Raw genomic sequence first — 18656 nt, 5'->3', positions numbered from 1 at the left:
TTTGATTGGATCTTTTTCTCAATGGATCAGGAAAAAGGGCCATGAACCAAGGAGGTGTGAAGAGAGAGGAAGAATAACAGATAATCTGAGGTGGATTTTCCTGAACTGGAAATGAAAGATGATGGCAGGACTGTGTTTTTTCCTTCGGTCACATTTCAGTGGCTTAGGGCAGGCCAAACAGTTTAGATTTAATGAGGGTTTTGGTTTAGGCACAGATAGGTAAGAAAGGGAATGGGGGAAAACTTACTGAAGGTATCTGCATGAGAGTGATTATGATGATTGACCGTGGAATTTAGTTAAGTAGTGAAGTGAGGACACAGGGTGTAGTGGTCCAGGCCAGGGAAAGGATATGAGACTCATGGACTGTAGGCGCAGTGAGTTAGATTTTCAAAGGACTTTTGGAGTTTTGTGACCAGACAAAATGAGCTGGAATATGAGAAGTGGTGTTAAAAAATTTGTATGAAATTGAGGTTATTGAGGAATTGCAGTTATTATGAAGACAATTTGTAGCATGTGGCCAGGGAGGTGAGAGGCTGGGAGTAGGTTGGAGGGAAGATCACTGGAAGAGATCCATCCCTATCCCCATCCTCATCCCCATCCCCATCCCCATCCCCATCCCCATCCCCATTACAAGGAAGGTAAATATTAGTTTGCAAGAGTTCAAGCCCTTAGATCTACTTCTGAAGGAGAAAAGGCTATTTGTAAGAAAGTTGGTAAGTTTCTATTCCAAGGTTCATGATCTGATAGGAAGACTGCAGGTGTGGCTGTCAGGCCCAAGTCCTAGGTGAGAATGCAGGTCTGCGAGCCCCTGGGACCGGACCATAACGACCTTAACAACCATAACGACCATAACTGCCATAACGACCATAACTGCCATAACGGCCGGCTGCGCAAGGCCCTTCCAGCATTTCCACTTTCGTTGGGTACTGGAGAGAGCCGCCGGCCGGGTGCTAGGGCAGAGTGGCAGGGCGGACGGCTAGGAGGCCAAGGAACATCCTGGTCTGACGGAAAGACTGCAGTCTGCACCGCCATGAATAAGCTTTTCAGCTTCTGGAAGAGGAAGAATGAGACCCATAGCCGTACCTCCTCAGACCCGTCCATAGGCCAGGGCTACAACCTTCGAGAAAAGGATTTAAAGAAACTTCACAGAGCTGCTTCAGTCGGGGATTTGAAGAAGCTGAAGGAATATCTTCAGCTCAAGAAATATGATGTAAACATGCAGGACAAAAAATACAGGTGACCAGACTGAAGAGCCAGCGGGGGAGGACGGGTTGGGGCCGGGGTCCTTCAACCAGAAATAAGACAAGTAGGGGCTGTTTGACCCTAATTGTCACTCAGGGTTTCCCAAAGAAGAAAGATTGTCTGGTGATTATTGGCAGAGGGTCCCACTCCAACTTCTGGCTATTTATTTATTTTTAAATGCTGGGCCGGGCACGGTCGCTCATGCCTGTAATCCCAGCACTTTGGGAGGCCGAGGCGGAAGGATCACCTGAGGTCAGGAGTTCGAGAGCAGCCTGGCCAACATGGCGAAAACCCGTCTCTAACCAAAAATACAAAAATTAGCGGGGAGAGGTGGCGGGTGCCTGTAATCCCAGCTACTCGGGAGGCTGAGGTAGGAGAATCACTTGAACCCGGAAGGCGGAGGTTTCAGTGAGCCGAGATCGGCCGCTGCATTCCAACCTGAGTGACAGAGCAAGGCTTGTCTCAAAAAAAAAAAAAAAAAAAAAAAAAGGAATGCTTACTTGAGTATTTTCTGCCCTTCCTGAATCCATCCCCTCCTCTCACCGGCTTGGTCTCCACTGGCAGTCCATCTTTTCCCCACCTTGTTGTTTTGCTTCTTGGTAATTGATTGTCCCCAGGCACTAAGATGCACAATTTTGCTCATTGAAGAATAGTAAAAGAGTAGAGATGACCCCCTAGAACATTGGTTAGTCAGATTTTAACACTTGGAAACATCAAAACAAGTAACTTTTTAATTTTTTGAAAAAGAAGCTTGCTGAGTTTATTGATACTTAGCAAACTTATTTGGACAGAGGATGATTTTTTTCTCCCTTCAGTGCTACTCATCACCAATTTTCTTAAATCTGTTTTCATTTTCTCACCAAATATGTGCTGCACATATGTGTAACAACTGTATAAACATGTCAGATTCTGGGATAATATGATAAGCCGTACTATTCATTAACCACACTCATTACCATTGAACTTGTCAAGTCACAAAGGTCCCTTGCAGCCCCCTGGGGCCTTGATGCAACACAATCAGCAATATGAACTCTATTAAACCACTGTCCTTACTTTAGTTACAATTTAAAAGAGACTTTGAGAGTCTCCAAACTCAGAATTGCTGTTGAGCTGGGGTTGACAAAGAGAGGGACTCCCCAGATAGCTTCATACCCAGGTTAGCTTTATAACAAGTACAGTTTTAGACTCTATCTTGGCATGCTTGAGAGCACAATGGCTGCTTCCAAACAGGCATTTGAACTCGCTGTTTAATCAAATTCTCCTTAAATCTAAAGTGAGTTTCTGATAGAGAGCATATACACTTAACCCTTGAACCACATAGGGATTGGGGTGGGGAGCCAACCCCCTGTGAAGTAAAAATTTGCTAATAACTTTTGGCTCCCCCAGAACTTAGCTACAAATAGCCCATTGTTGATTGGAAGTGTTACCAACAGCATAAACAGTTGATTAACACATATTTTGTATGTAATATATATTACCCATTGTATTCTTACAATAAAATAAAGTTAGCAAAAGAAAAGAAAATGTTATTAGGAAAATTATAAGGAAGAGAAAATATATTTACTATTAAGTTGAAGTGGATCATCATAAAGTTCATCCTGTTTTCTTCACATTAAGTAGATGGAGGGGGAGGAAGAGGAGGGGTTCATCATAGTATGTCTGGTATTTTATGGTAGTTAATGATAAAATAGACTGGTTCTACATATATTTTATGCATTCATGGCGTATGTAACCTTTTCTTAATTTTTTAGTATTTTTAGGCTACTTGTTTCATCTGGAAGTTTTTTCAAATTGTTGCAAATTTCCAAAATTTTTCTAATATAGCTATTGAAAAAAATCTGTGTATAAGTGAACTTACACAGTTAAAACACCTGTTCAAGGGTCAACTGTAGTTGCACCTTGTGTTTTATCTATTCAGCCACTCTTTGATTACAGAGCTTAATCTATTTACATTTAATGTATTTATAGATAGGGAAAGTTTTACTATTGCTATTTTGTTAGCTTTCATATTACTCTTATAGTTCCTTTGTCTTTTTCTTTCTTCCTGTCTTCCTTTGTGTTTTCTTGATTTTGTGCTTTGATATTGATGTGCTTTGGTTCCTTTCTCTCTTTTTTTTTGTGTAACTTCTACAGATTTTTTGTGGTTACTTTGGGACTTACATAAAATAGCTCATAGTAGTTTAAGTTGCTAACAATTGAAGTCCAATAGCATGTAAAAATTCTAAATTTTATCCCCCCCCACAAACTTTGTTGTCATAGTTAACATGTATTCATATAGTTTATGGGGAAGTTGGGGTGCTGGCAAGCCACCCTCTTTGCTCTCTTGGGTAAAGCTGAGAGCTAGTGAGTCTCTTTCTGATCATATGGCACTGTGTTGGAGGCAGGATCTTCAGCAAGAGGGTGTTCTGAATCTGTCTATTAGTTCTAGTACCTCTGGTTTTGGGTTTTCCCAGGATTCAGGAGACTTTCAATTAGTTTCTGATTTTTCGCAAAGGGAGTTTGTCCTTACGCTGTTGCTGAATTGGTGTGTTTGTTGTGGGGAAGGGTACTTCAGGGTTTCCTACTCTGTCATATTGCTGACATCACTCTGGTTAATCTTTTTAATGTGGATCACTTATGAACAATTTCCTCAATTACATAATATCTTCAAACCCGTTAACAACCACTTGCTGCAAAAATTAATACATGTTAAGAAAAAGAGTTATGTGTTTGGCATTAGTAACAGTAAATATGTACTCTCTGTGGCTGCCTTAAAATATTTTCGGGAGTTTCAAGTCAAAGGGTATGAAAAGCATCATCTTTCATCACAATTGGCTAAGTGAAAACTATATGGTTAGAAAAAAGATTTGTATTTAGCTTACTGGTAGTATTATGTCTCCTTTTTTTTTTTTTTTTTTTTTTTTTTTTTTTTTTTTTTTTACAAAAACAGTGTTGTCCAATCTTCTAGATGGTTTTTATCCTACATCACTCCACTGAATGACTTTATAAGGTAATTAGTAACTTCAACATGACTTCATTCAGGGGTCAGTTTTCAGTCTTACCTTGCTGGCATGTCAGCAAAGTATTTTATTTGCCATATCAGCGGTATTTGAATTAATGTCTTTCAGAACACTGGGGCCATCTGGCATTTCTCTTAATTCTGTGGACACTTCTTTTGAGACTCCTTTGCTGGTTTCTCTTCATCTTCCTAACTTGTAAACACTTAAGGAGTTTCACCAGAAATGATTTCTCTCTGTGTTTTGATCTTCACTCTCCTGGTGAAGACAGATTAGTTTTAAATATATATATTCCAGTGCCTTCCAACTTTTAATCTCCAGCCAACGAGACCTCTTGCCTGCCTATATTTATACTTGGATATCTAATATTCACTGGTGTGCTAATAAATGTTTAATAACAGGCCCTTAATGGGTAGGGGAGGGAAAGAAGGAAAACCCTGATTCATAGGGTTTGTAAATAGTGGCCAATTTTAAGCTACCAATGTGCTATCAACTGGCTTGCAAAATTCCAATTTCAATTTCAATTCTGAAAATTTAACAGTTAGCTTGCAAGAACCATGAGCTCCATCACATCACTACTTAGCTTTCTCAAACTGAGGTCTCAAACATTCCCAAACTAAGATCCTGTTATTTCATTTCTGACCTGCCTTTTCTTTTTCTATAAATGCCAAATGTTGTCTTTCAATTGCTTTAGGCTGAAATTCTAGAATATTTTTGATTCCTCTAATTCCTTCACATCCTTCATTTGATTGAATAGGAAATCTTGTTGGCTCCTCCTTCAAAATATATCTGATATCCAAGCATTTCTTACCACCTTTATAAGTACTACCATAGTCAAAGCCACCATTATGTCTCAACTAGAATTACTACAGTGCCCACTTAACTACACTTTTCCCTTTTCAGCTTATTCTCAATACAGCAGTCAGAATGATCCTGTGTAATGTATGTCAAATGGTATTACTCCTTGTTTTCATAACTTACAATCACTTCCCATCTTATTAGGGGTAAAAGCCATATCCATCCAGTGTCTCATACAACCCTATATGATCTTCATCCTCACCCTGTTACTTCACTGATCTTACATCCTGCAACTCTTCCTTTCATTCATTTACCTCCAGCTACACTGGTCTTCTTACTGTTCCACAGAAATGCAAGACATGCATTTAGGGTTTTTGGACTTGCTGGTCCCTCTGCCTGGGGTGCTTTTCCCTCAGATAGTCATATGACTTGCTCTTTCACTTCCTGTAGGTGTTATTCAATTGTTACCTTGCTAGTGAGGCCTTCCCTGGGTACTCTTTACCTGCAATTGTACCCTTTCTCCTCACTGACATTTCCTATCCTTCTTCCCTGCTTTTCTCTTTAGAACTTAATATTGTCTGATGTACTTTTCATCTTTTAAATTGTTTGTTGTTTACCTCTTCTACTAACATATATGATTTATAAAAGCAGGTATTTGCACATCTTTGTTTGCTGATATATCCTCATCAGCTAGAACCCTGCCTAGCCATAGTGGGTACTTAATATTTTTAAAATACATGAATGAAAGGATGAATACATACATACATACACATATAAATAGGATAACTTAAAGATATTATTCAGCAATAAATGCTATGAATTATGTATATATGCAAAAAATATGGGTGAATCTTGAAAGTGTCATGCTAACTGAAAGAAACCAGACACAAATGACTCCACTTACATGAAATTCTAGAAAAGGTAAAGCATTGTAGCATACAGGAAACAACGAAAAAAAAAAAAAAAAACTACAGTCCAATATTCCTGATGAACATAGACACAAAAATACTAGCAAACCAAATCCAGCAGTATATCAAAAAGATAATTCAACACAATCAAGTGGGTTTTACTCCAGGTATACAAGGATGGTTCAACATATGCAAATCAATAAATGGGATTTACCACATAAACAGAATTAAAAGCAAAAACCAGATGATCATCTCAATAGTTGCAGGAAAAGCATTGATAAAATCCAACATCCCTTCATGATAAAAACCATCAACAAACTAGGCATCGAAGAAACATACCTCAACATAATAAGGGCCATCTATGACAAACACACAGCCAATATCATACTGAATGTGGAAAAGCTGAAAACATTCCTCCTGAGAACTGGAATAAGAGAAAGATGTCTGCTCTCACCACTCCTATCCAACGTAGTACTGGAAGTCCTAGCCAGAAAAATCAGGCAAAAGAAAGAAAAGGCATCCAAAATTGTCAAAGAGGATATGAAATTATCTCTATCACATGGACATAAAGGTGGAAATAATAGACACTAGGGTCTCCAAATGGGGGAATGTTAGGATGGGCATGAGAGTTGAAAAACTACCTATAAGATACTATGTTCACTATTTGGGTAATGAGTTCAGCAGAAATGCAGCATTATGCAAGATACCCATGTAACAAACCTACATATGTACACCCCGAATCTAAAAAAAGAGGATGGTGACATAATGCAAATTAATAGTTACCAGTGGTTTTAGATACGGGGGCAGGGGAAAGAATTGATTGCAGAGAATTGACTGTAAATTGACTAGTCAAAATTCGTAAAATTGTACACTTTATTATAAATTACACCTCAATAAAGCTGAATGAAAAAATCTCAAACTGTATATTTCTGTTTGAACATTGTGTGTGTGTGTGTGTGTGTGTAGAGAGAGAGAGATACTGAAAATGAGAAAGATAAAATCTTAAAGAACATATACTTAAATTGCTATTTCTGAGAGAGATGAAATGTGGGGAGAGGAAAGTAGATAGAGTGAGATGGTCATTGGGAACTATTCGTTTTGTTTGAATTTTTAATAAGGTAAATTACAATGTTTTATCAAATGTTTCACAGACTCATTTTGGAAGCATTGTGCTTAAGGTCTCTGAAACCTCATGTAAGCATATGTGCATATTAATGGCCTAATGGAAGTAATATTTTTATATATGTTTTTTAGTAAAAATAATGATACTGAAAATTGGAATTTCTGGTTAAAAAAAAAAAAAAGGAACAGGGGAAATAGCATAAGCAGATCGTTCAGGAAGCCATAGTGGCCTAGTAGGAAAAACATTGTTCTGAGAGTCAAGATGGGAGTTTGAGGCCTTCTCTACATTTGTATAATGCAGAGATACCTTCGGTCTCATCTTTCAAACTAGAGCTACTACTCGATTAGTATTTTTTAAACAAAGATCTGCAAAGCTCTGTTGCAGGCATCTTATTAAATCAGAATCGCTCCCTGTTAATGTGCTCTGCATAGTTAGCTTCTATTATTGTTTTTATTTCAAGAGCACTGTGCCTAATAAGGTTGAAAATGAATTGGAGATGTTTAATATCTCTCCTGCTATAAAATCACTTTTATGGTTTTTAATAAAAAAGCCCTTCAGATCACCTTCATAAATTGGTAAGTGGAGGCCCAATTCTAAATTAATACCTTCAACCTTACTACTCAAACCTAGATTACATCGAAAGTGCCCAGTCTAGAGTTGAAAATAGATGACCTAGGGTGAGTTAGCATCCTTGGTTACCACTCACCCTGAACTCTTAAGTTATCAAGAGTCCAAGAATATTACTTAAAAAGGACATTCTCATGATGATACTCAGTTGAAGGCTACAGCTATGCCCTGGCCCTGTACTCTGTCTAGCAGATAACACTTTTCACTTCAGCTTTCAAAGTAATCATTCAGCCTTGACACTCATCTGAGTCATGCCTTTTGCTGAAGTTCAATTTGAGATTTCTGGTATCTGATCATCACCTGTCCATAGTCTATGCTGACAATTTTTCCATTGATATAAAAGAGAGTGGGAGTCTGGGAGAAAACAGAACTTGAGTGAAACAAAATGACACCAGTTAGCCTGAAAACCTAGTAACCAATACTAAGCTTCACAGGAATTTAGATTTCTGGTTAGATTAAGTACCATGAGTTAAGAAGTAACAATATAAAGTCTTAAATTAGGAGTATAATGTATTGATGAAAGTTAAGGATTTTTGACAAATGGAATAATATTGATTTAAAAATGTTTCTCCAAGATATCTGTAAATAAACTTTTGGAATTCAACTATTTCAAAAGATAGAATGGCTTTTGTTTTTGACATTAAGTGGAAAAGCATTCCTATTGGCCTTGAGGCATTTACATTATGTGTGTAAACATATAGAGAAGTGGCCATGACAATTTTTTTTCTTTTGCTGCTTACTTCAAGTGTGAGCTCTAAAATTTTACACTTAAATCTAAAATTTAAAATAAAATGAATGTAAATGTTAAATCTGTATGTTTTTAAAACTTTTTTTAAAACTAAGATAACTGCTTTAAAAGGATGTCAAATATTCTAAGTAAAAATCTTCTTTACAAGACTGACGGTTTGAGTGAATATTGTCAACTTTTTAGTGTTTTGTGCATGCTCAAGCTAGATTAGCTCTTGTTTTCAGATTTTGTATAAATGACCCCAGGCTGCATTGTTCAATACCTCCTTTGAGGGTGGAATCTTTCAAGGCTATTTTATTTTATTGAATTTATGGCTGATTTCCTAAGTTCTTGGAGTTTAATATGGGCCATTAAATTTTTGTGTAGATTTGTTACTGAAGGTTTTAGATTCAGTTGGTGGAAGAGTGAGGTATACAGCAGGATGCAACAGCTATTTGTGGAGGACCTATTGGGAATCCATTTACTTTCTTAGTAAGAGCAGTGTCTGTGTGTGTGTGTGTGTGTGTGTAATTTTATGTATTTATTTTAAATTAGGTAAAAAATAAAACTGGAGTTGGAGGGAGAGGCAGATCTAAAAATTGGGTGGAAACCACCAAAGTTCCTTGGAACTAAATTCTCAAGATATGTGTAATGGCAGATGAAGGGGACACATCAAAATGTTTGCCAGGATTTGCTATCTACTGCAAGGACTTATCTTTGGTGGGCTTAAAGCTATTTAGCCCTGTGTTGTGTTGGGGTTGAGGGCTCTGAAAACTCCTATTATGTAAGGAATTTCATCCTTAAACCAAATTGTTAATGTGAGCAGAAAGGTTAATCAGTGCTTCATTGTATCAGGATGACTGAGAAATTAGTCATCAGAAATTTGCTTGGTAAGGATGGAATCACAGTAAAGTAAGGTGGATAGTTTTGAGGGAAACATAATTTAGACCATGGTGTTTGATGAATCACTTTTGTCCTATAATAAAGTTCTTCTTTGTTTGTTCCTTAAATTCAGATTGTCTTTTCCATGAAGCATGTTAATTATGGATAACTTCTGGTTTTATTCTGTTATGTTAGCTGACTGTCCTCTTCCTGACTGCGCTCTCTTTAGCTAAATAATAATATAATTGGGTAAAATTTGACTTTTTATATTGTAGTTATATTACAGTCGTGCCTTCCAGAGATTACATTCAGGTAAACTTAATTAGATTTTTAGCTTTCTCCAATTTTTTTGAACTGTTTTTATATTTTCTTGGTTTACTGCCAGAGATGGTAAGTTATTGTGAATAGGTTTTGTTAGTTTATCTTTTTGAAAATTACCTTGTTTTTAAGTAGTTATCTTATTTTTGAGGTTCATCTTTTTGCTACTCCTGTGTGTCAATAGCGGGTCTATTTAGGTACCCATAGAGTACTTCTGAGGAGCTAGAGTGAAACAAGGAAAATATATTTAAGCTTCTTGTTTTAAATGGATTATTTATATGTGGCCTTGGTATTATAAAATTATCTAAAAACAAGGCTATAATGATACCATCTTAGAAGAAGATAAATGTTTATTGAGGGTCAGTCCAGGCTAAAAATTACAAAATTTAAATGGATCTAATTAGTCTTCTGTCAAAGTTCATGAATGTGTGTCTTGTTTCTGGCAGGCTACCTAGAATACGGTTCTTCAGAAGTGGAAATTAGTGTAATAACTTAAAATAGGGCTAAGATCTACAACTTAGAGAGTCCTTAGGCATTCATCTTTTACTTCTCAGATACAAATGCCAACTTTAATCACTGAGTAAATAAAGAAAAACACACAATTAGGGATAGCATGTCATTGATTAAGTAATATACTTTCCTCCTGTTACCTATTAGATGCATCTCAGGTTTTAAATATAATTTCCAAATTTTATTGTGATACCTAACTTTATTATCTTTTCCAAGCCCAGACATCATTTTGGTACTTTTTTAAAAATCTGTTTTTCATCTAATTATAGTTACATTTTCCTTGAAGTGAAATCAGTTAAATATTTAATCTTCAACACACTTGCATAGCCCTGAAAGTTCAATAAAAGGTAATTGTAGTTAATGTACATTTGTTTAAATAGAAATATGTGCATGAAGCAAGTACTTTACCAATGTACAATCTGGCTTGTTTTTAAGTAAAATAAGTAACTTGCTCAAACGGAGACTTATCTCTAACTTTGTGTTTTGTTTTATTGACATAGAACACCTTTGCACCTGGCCTGTGTGAATGGACATAGAGATGTTGTACTTTTCCTAATTGAGCAACAATGCAAAATAAATATCCGGGATAGTGAAAACAAATCCCCATTGATTAAGGTATGCCATAATTTTTCTTTTTCAATTGGAATGTGTTTGAGTTCTCCTAGTTAACTTTTGTTGATTTTTCATGTTTTAAAACATAGTATCAAACATTAATTTATCATATCCCAAATAGTAAATTTGTTACTCATCTACTCTTGTTGCATTAACAGGCAGTACAGAGTCAAAATGAGGATTGTGCTACTATTCTTCTAAACTGTGGTGCAGACCCAAATCTGAGGGATGTTCATTATAATACTGCTCTTCACTATGCTGTTTGTGGTCAGAGTGTCTCATTAGTTGAACAACTGCTTGATTACGAAGCTGATCTTGAAATGAAAAATAAGGTAGTTTTCTATTAAAGAAAAAAATCCTATATTTTAGAAAGCAACTGAAGAGCGTATTTCAGATAATTCATCTATGTTGAAATATATGTTATATAAAGAATGAATTTTCCAAACTGAAATTGGGGAGAAAGAGAAGAGATTATCAAAAACTGATAAAATTTTTCTTCTCTTAAGGTCTTCTTTATTTTATTGCAGATTGTAATCCTGACCTCCAAAGAAACACTATATTTAACAATTATAATTGTCTAACAGGCCATAACAAATGAGGAATATTTAATTTTCTTATAACTTGGTATTGATAAAAACATAAAACCCACCTTTTTTCTATTTTATTGATATACTCATGAATAATAATAATAGGGTTGAAATAGCAAATCACATAATATTAAAATTAATCTAACTCTTCCATTAAGGCATTATGAATAACTGATGAATTTTTTTAAAAAGCATATTGATACTTTACTGATATTTTGTCTACATGACATCCAAAATAAGTGCCAGCCTTGGAGGTTTAAATGAAACCCAATGGAAATCTGAAGATGACAATATTATGAAATGTGAATTGATGGTATGCAATACTTACAATAAATGCTAGGTGCTCATCACTTACTTATTCTAGGCTGCTCTTACCTACAATTTGAATTAAACCTAAAATAGCAACTATAATTTTTTGTCTGGCTCAACCTTGATTTGTTTTATTGGTCTTTGAAATCACATTTTTTTATGTACTAAAATCTTTTAAGGGTTACAGTGTATATTCAGAAGTTTTTATACACATGTATTTTAAGTTGAACTTAAATCTAAAGAGCATGAAAATTTGCTACAATATTTTAATCATTTTGAAATAATTTTTCAGGATGGTTATACTCCACTATTGGTTGCCGTTATTAGCAATAATCCAAAAATGGTAAAATTTCTTCTGGAGAAAGGGGCTGATGTGAATGCTTCAGATAATTATCGAAGGTATAATTAATAAATAAGATAGCACATAACTAGAGCTACCTAATAGGATTATGTGTGTGTGTGTGTATGTTCACAAAACACGTATAGGATACTGAGAAAATATAGAACCATAAGACCCATAGGATGTATGCTCACATGCTTTTGGACAGATTATCTGAACTTTCAGGATTTGTTTTTCCCTTTGTAAAATCAAACAGTTGGACCAACTACTAATTGGTTATTATTGTTATTATTTATTTATCATTTATTATTAGAATTTAACATTAGACTCTTACATAGGTGACCAACTGTTGTAGTTAAATGGGATCAGGGGACCCAAAGTCACAAGACACATTCCTTCATGGAATTTTGAGACATGTTTTTGAAAACACTAGGCTTCCAGGAAGAAGAGATTGAAAATGACTGAGCTAGCTGCTTCCTAGGTACTATTCATGTTTAGACTCCATGATAGGATATGTGACTGGCACACTTTTTTGAGCAGATCTGCTGTACTTTTTACATTCTTGCCTTGACTCTTTCTGATAGAGGTCCTACATTTGAGTAGTAAATTGAGAAGACTGACTTTTTAAAATGAGGCATGTTTAAGCTCTTTAAATGGGCATTCGTTTCTATTTCTTGCTCCAGAACAGCCCTTATTCTTGCTGTCAGTGGTGAACCAACACGTTTAGTAAAGCTTCTTCTTCAGCAAGTTGTGGAATTATCTTGCCAAGATATTTGTGGATTCACAGCTGAGGATTATGCTTATTTCAATGGTTTTACTGTGTAAGTGATACTGCATGTCTTTTAACAACTGTGTGGGGTTTGATTATAAGGATCAAAGCCTAAGCCCCAAAGTACAAGCCTGGAATAGGCTCAACAGTAGAGGTAACCACATACAAATCTGTGCAGGGATTCTTGATTTTCTCTGTTTATGAGTTCAGTCAATATAAGGGCTACAGATGGGCTGAATATGCAAATAAACTACCAGAGGCATGAGCAGTGAAAGTGTGCCAGGACAGGGATTTAGACACTTGTAACATAGCCATTAAAAAACAAAAGGTGATAGAGTTGGACAAAAGATGATTCTTTCACACAAAGCCTTTCATTGCCTTTAGATGTTATTAATGTATGGATTTTATTCATGTTTTGAATATTATTGTTAACATTTCATTAGCTAACTTTAGTTTGATAAGTGTTCAGAAGTCTAAAGTATACTCTATTTACACCCAAAAGAAAAACTACTTTCATGTATGAATACGAAGTTCGGATTTTTAATAGTTAATGAGAAAATTAGATATGATGTAGATAAATTTAATTTATAGCTAATGAATTTAACTTATAGATAATTTATAGCTAACTTAATTTATAGCTTAATGAAGTTAAATAACATACAAGGTATTTTCTCTCTAATTTTATTTTAAGAGCAATTTAAAATTATAAGTAGGTATTTTTTTCCATTTTTATTCTTCTTTCACTGCTTTATTCACATTTTAGGAATACTTGTTAGTGATTAGTTCCATATGAAAAGCATAGGTGGGAGGGAAGAAAAATAATCACGTATAGATACAGATGTTTAGTCTTAATTTAACTTTAGACACAAAAGAATTTTTATTCTATTAAATGTATGAACCATAATTGAATAAATATAATATTTTCATCTTTGTAATATGGAACAGGTGTACTTTGTTTTACTTTGGTTTAAGCAGATCATATGCATAAAAACTTAAATGAAATAAACCCATAAATTATTGGTGAATATCCAAACTATAAAAGGATTCTTCACTCTATAAAAGGGATCCCTAAATTTTTTTTATGTACAATTTTTTGCCATCACTTAAAAAGCTTAGGTATATGAAACTGGAAGACACATGTATCTGTTTAGTAATGTGTCTATTGGTCAAACACAGTACTTGTATATTAAAATACTTATTTACATATATGTAAGCAAGTCTTATGAAGGCATTATTGGATAGTTTGATGAGAAGGAAATCTTACAATCTTCCTTTATCTACCCCAAATGGCTTTTAAAACAGAAAATTCTTTTTGTACATTGCTCCATCATTAATTTACAAGTAAAAACATATTGACCATGAAGCTTTTGTCCTCTTAATAGATTCACATTTTCAATGTTGAAAATTCTAAGAGAATTACATTTTTTTTCTTTTTTTTCAAAGAGGTGAAAGGGAAGAGAAGCAACTTCCTAATGATTAAGCAATTACCTCTAGGATGTGGAAATGATCAACATTTAATAAAAATTACAAGTGACTCTTCAAAACTACAGTCTAATTCCCCTTGTTCTTTTGCAGTATTTGCCCCTCTTTTGCAGTGGGAACTAAGCTTTCTGTAATTGTGACTTTTGTTGCTCGAGTAGCTGTTGCCTATCTAACATACTCAAGAGTGTGCTGCTTCATAGCATCATTTGTTGACTCTCTATGTAGAATCTACATAGATTCTATGGCTTAGTAAAGTGGAAGCATAGATAATATTCCTTATATAGTTTTAAAAAATTAGTGAAACACCTCCAAATGAAGGAATTATATTTAACTATTTATTTTATGGTTAGCCATAACCCATGCATTTCTTCATTTTTCACATTAAAATTCAGAAGTCATATGGCTCTTTTCTGTCATGGAGAAAAAGTATATTCATCACTGGATGTGTTTCAGTTCCTGACTGAGTTAATTGTCTTCACTTTGTTAATTTACTATTAAACCTGAGTGCTGTGAGCTGAATTTCCCCCTAAAATTCACATGTGAAAGCCTGTGGCCTAGTACCTGTGAATGTGACCATTTTTGGAGATAGAGCCTTTAAAGGGGTGATTAAGTTAAAGTGAGGACATTAGGGTGGGTCCTAATTTAATATCTAACCTGGGTCCTTATGAAAGCGGGAGGTTAGAACATGCAGAGAGACACTGGGGTGCTTGTGCTCAGAGGGATGATGTATATGAAAAGGCCAGTCATCTAAAGGGCAGTCTCCTAAAGCAGGGGTCCCTAACCCCTGGGCCATGGACCAGACCTGTTCCATGGCCTGTTAGGAACCAGGCAGCACAACAGGAGGTGAGCCGTAGGCCAGCAAGCAATGCCACCTGAGCTCTGCCTCCCGTCAGATCAGCAGAGGCATAGGGTTCTCATAGGAGCGCGAACCCTCTTGTGAACCGCTTTGCAGGGCATCTAGTTTGTGATCTCCTTATGAGAATCTAACTAATGCTTGATGATCTCAGGTGGAACAGTTTCATCCTGAAACACCCCTGTCCCTCAACTTCTGTGAAAAAATTGTCTTCCACAACACCGGTCCCTGGTGCCAAAAAGGTTGGGGATCACTAATCTAAAGAACAGTTATCTAAAAGGCAAATAAATGCCTGGGACAGATTTTCCCTTAAGGACCTCAGAGAAAGCCTACCCCACTGGCACCTCAATAAATGTGCAGCCGACAGAACCATGCGAAAATTAGTTTCTGTTTAACCCACCCCATTTGTGGTGTTTTGTTATGGCACCCCTAGCAAATGAATACACCAAGTATAAATTAAAGCCATTTTTACTACCTTGATAGTGGCTTTGAAAAAATTGTATTTGTGATAGCAGGAAGAAAAGAGGTGCCAGAGAATGGGAGTACATGAAATAAAAGTGGTGTCTGTTGACAGAGTTGGCTCAAGAGGAAGCTTGTCCTCAAGTGTGTTACATTCTTGGGACGGCATTGGCTGGTGTCTAAGGTTTTGATTTGATACTTATAGGTTAGGAATTAAATTTCTATGCATGCTGGCATTCACCACATAATTTCCTTTATGGATAGATATCCACAATTCACTGCAAGTCATGGAAAGAAGAAACATGTTAAATAGACACCTTATTCTTGGCACTACATGTGACTAAAGGAAGGTAAGAAGATTGCTAACTGGATTAGTGTTTTTTTTCTTCCTTTTCATTTGTTAATTTTTTAGGAAAGGAAACAATTTTCTTAAGAAACATTTAATTTTAAAATGGAAATTTTGTATTATTTTGAAATGTCAAATATTTTTAAGAACATTCTAAATAATATTTGTGATTAAAATATTCCAACATTGTGTTGGCTGAAAATGTAAAGATGTAATGTAAAAATATGCTTAATGATTAAGATCATTTTTAACCCATTGTTTCATGTCTAGCTATAAAAAACAAAATTTTTGCACATATATAGACATTTTAATAGATGAAAAGCGATCATAAAATTTTAATTTTATTGTAAAAATACATTAAATAAGCAGTGTTGATAGTAGTTGATATGATATACCAAATAATTATATAAAATTTAAAAGAAATAATATTTGTAAAGAATTTACTGTGCATCAACTAAAATAAAATTTTGTTATTCATTTTCAAGAATGTATGCAGTTATTTAGGTCTGTAAAAAATAGTTTTTATTGACAAGTATGTTTTACACTGACTTGTTTTATTGGATGAGAGAAACTTTTAGAACGCTCCTCTGTATTCACTAGCAGACTCCTGCACTACAATTCACCCCCAGTGTAAAATGGAAGAAAATAAAAAGGACATAGAAGGAGTGTGTAGGCAATAGGAGATCATATAAATTCACAATTATTCAAGCCCTCTCCATCCTCCATCCCCACAAATCTATAGTGATAATGCTTATAACAATGTTTGGTCCTATCAATTCCAGGTAAATAAACTTAAGGGAGAATTTCTCTGAATTATCTTTTTGTTTGTTTGTTTGTTTTGTTTTTGAGATGAAGTCTCACTCTGTCACCCAGGCCAGAGTGCAGTGATGCAATCTCAACTCACTGCAATTTCTGCTTCCCGGGTGCAAGCAATTTTCCTGCCTCAGCCTCCCAAGTAGTTGGGATTACAGGCGTCCACCACCATGCCCAACTAATTTTTGTATTTTTAGTAGAGATGGGGTTTCACCATGTTTACCAGGCTGCTCTTGAACTCCTGACCTCAGATGATCTGCCAACCTTGGTCTCCCAAAGTGCTGGAATTACAAGCATGAGCCACTGTGCCTGGCCCTCTGAATTGCTCTTAATGCACACTCTTATTTCCTCTTCTCCTGCACCTCTCTCTGTCTTTTAAATGTCTCTGCAGCTCTAAGAAGTGAAGAATTTCTGTGATTTACACTTCGTTTCTTAAGGGAACTAAAGCAGTAGAAACTACAGAAAAATCATTGCTGCATTTTGAGTGCCTCTTGAGGGTAGACACTTAAAACCAGGCTCAATCATTTTATTTTGGCAAGCTTTGTTTACAGTTCATAGTGAAATGTTAATCTTAATTAGTGTTTTAAAGCATAGATTTATTGTGTCAAGAAAATTACCAAAAGATGTTGCAAAAATGGTGAACGTAAAAAGTTATATTTCTGTCAAATTCAAAAGGGACAACTTAATCATTTAAAAAATTACTATTAGGTATAGAAATGCTAAATTATAATTGTGTCGTAGCTGAGACATATAATTTAAGAAATACATGTAGAAATGGAAATATTTAGACATAAGTAAAGACATTATAAATATCATTTGTTTCCTAGATTTGGAACCCATTTCTACAATTTCTTTGCTGCTTCTTTGAATTGGAAAAATGTATTTTGAAAGAACCATTAAGTGAACTATTACAACATTTTTACTGACTACCCAGTTGAAGAAAAGTTTGTTAAATGGATGGGATTTTGTTTTTCACATTAGAAGACATGAAGAAATTTTAAAAGATAAACATCTACATTGTGAACCATCAGCCAAAGAGATATAATTTGTGTTCAATATATAGGCAGAAAAAATTTGTGTCAAAATATTAAATGGAATAATAATGAGTAAACTGTGTTAGGCTTGCATTAAAACATTTAAATAAAATAAAAATACATTTCAGCTACAAAATGAAGGTAAACATTATAAATAATCCCGTATAAATCAAAATTATCTTTTATTTACAAGTATTTTCATTGGTAAAGCCTTTTTGATTTTTTAGAAACACTGCAGTACTATAATATATATTCAGAAAACTTGGGTATTACAGAAAAGAAAAAAAGAGAATGCATCACTCAAAGTCTCATTACCCAAACAAAACATTTATTAAATTTTTGGCATGTTTTGTAGTATTTTAAAATTTGCTTAGATTTTTTTTTTTTCCTCAAAGAGAATTTCCAATTTTACATTTTTCTTCTTGAAAACACAATACATTGTTCAGTTTTCACTGTGCTCTTTGCTACAGCTTAAACACATCAAGTGTGGTCTGGCCTCAGAACAGTTCCCTGTAAGACCCTGTTTCCTTTAGCTATTTCCTAGGACAACTCCTCATGGGACCTCAGTCGCTGCTCTGTCATTCTGTCACAATGTACAACTCTCTACTCTTCTTGTATCTTGGAATTAAAGCTCCATGAGGGCTTGAACTTTTTGTTCCCTACTACTTGTAAAACGACTGGTAAATAGTAGATATTCAATTTGCTGAATAATAAGTGATACTTGTCGGTCCCTGTTCCAGTAACCTTATGTATCTTACCTCATGATCTTTGCACAGTCTTGTTGAGGTAGGAAGTATTTATATCCTCATTTTAAGATGAGAACATTGAGGTGCAACATGGTTCAATGACTTGCTTGAGGTTACTGAGCTAGAACACTGGGAGCTGGTGTATAAACCTATGCTCTCTGGATTTGAATCTAGC

General features: G+C 35.2%; 1 protein-coding gene across 1 annotated transcript; it reads left to right on the top strand.

Annotated features, from left to right (window-relative positions):
* The first annotated feature begins 620 nt into the window (after positions 1–620).
* ANKRD7 (ankyrin repeat domain 7) lies at positions 621–17871 on the top strand. The gene is given in 8 exon segments (XM_033191758.1): positions 621–1236; positions 10632–10746; positions 10902–11075; positions 11932–12038; positions 12663–12753; positions 12755–12800; positions 15807–15892; positions 17529–17871. Coding segments are annotated over 7 exon segments (1059 nt in total). The 5' UTR covers positions 621–790; the 3' UTR covers positions 15887–15892; positions 17529–17871.
* Positions 17872–18656: the final 785 nt, after the last annotated feature.

Source organism: Trachypithecus francoisi, unplaced genomic scaffold (genome assembly GCF_009764315.1).
Source record: "Trachypithecus francoisi isolate TF-2019V2 unplaced genomic scaffold, Tfra_2.0 Lachesis_group4, whole genome shotgun sequence".
NCBI classification, from domain to species: domain Eukaryota; kingdom Metazoa; phylum Chordata; class Mammalia; order Primates; family Cercopithecidae; genus Trachypithecus; species Trachypithecus francoisi.
Note: the sequence above shows the minus strand (reverse complement) of the source record. Positions and strands in the feature narration are given on the sequence as shown.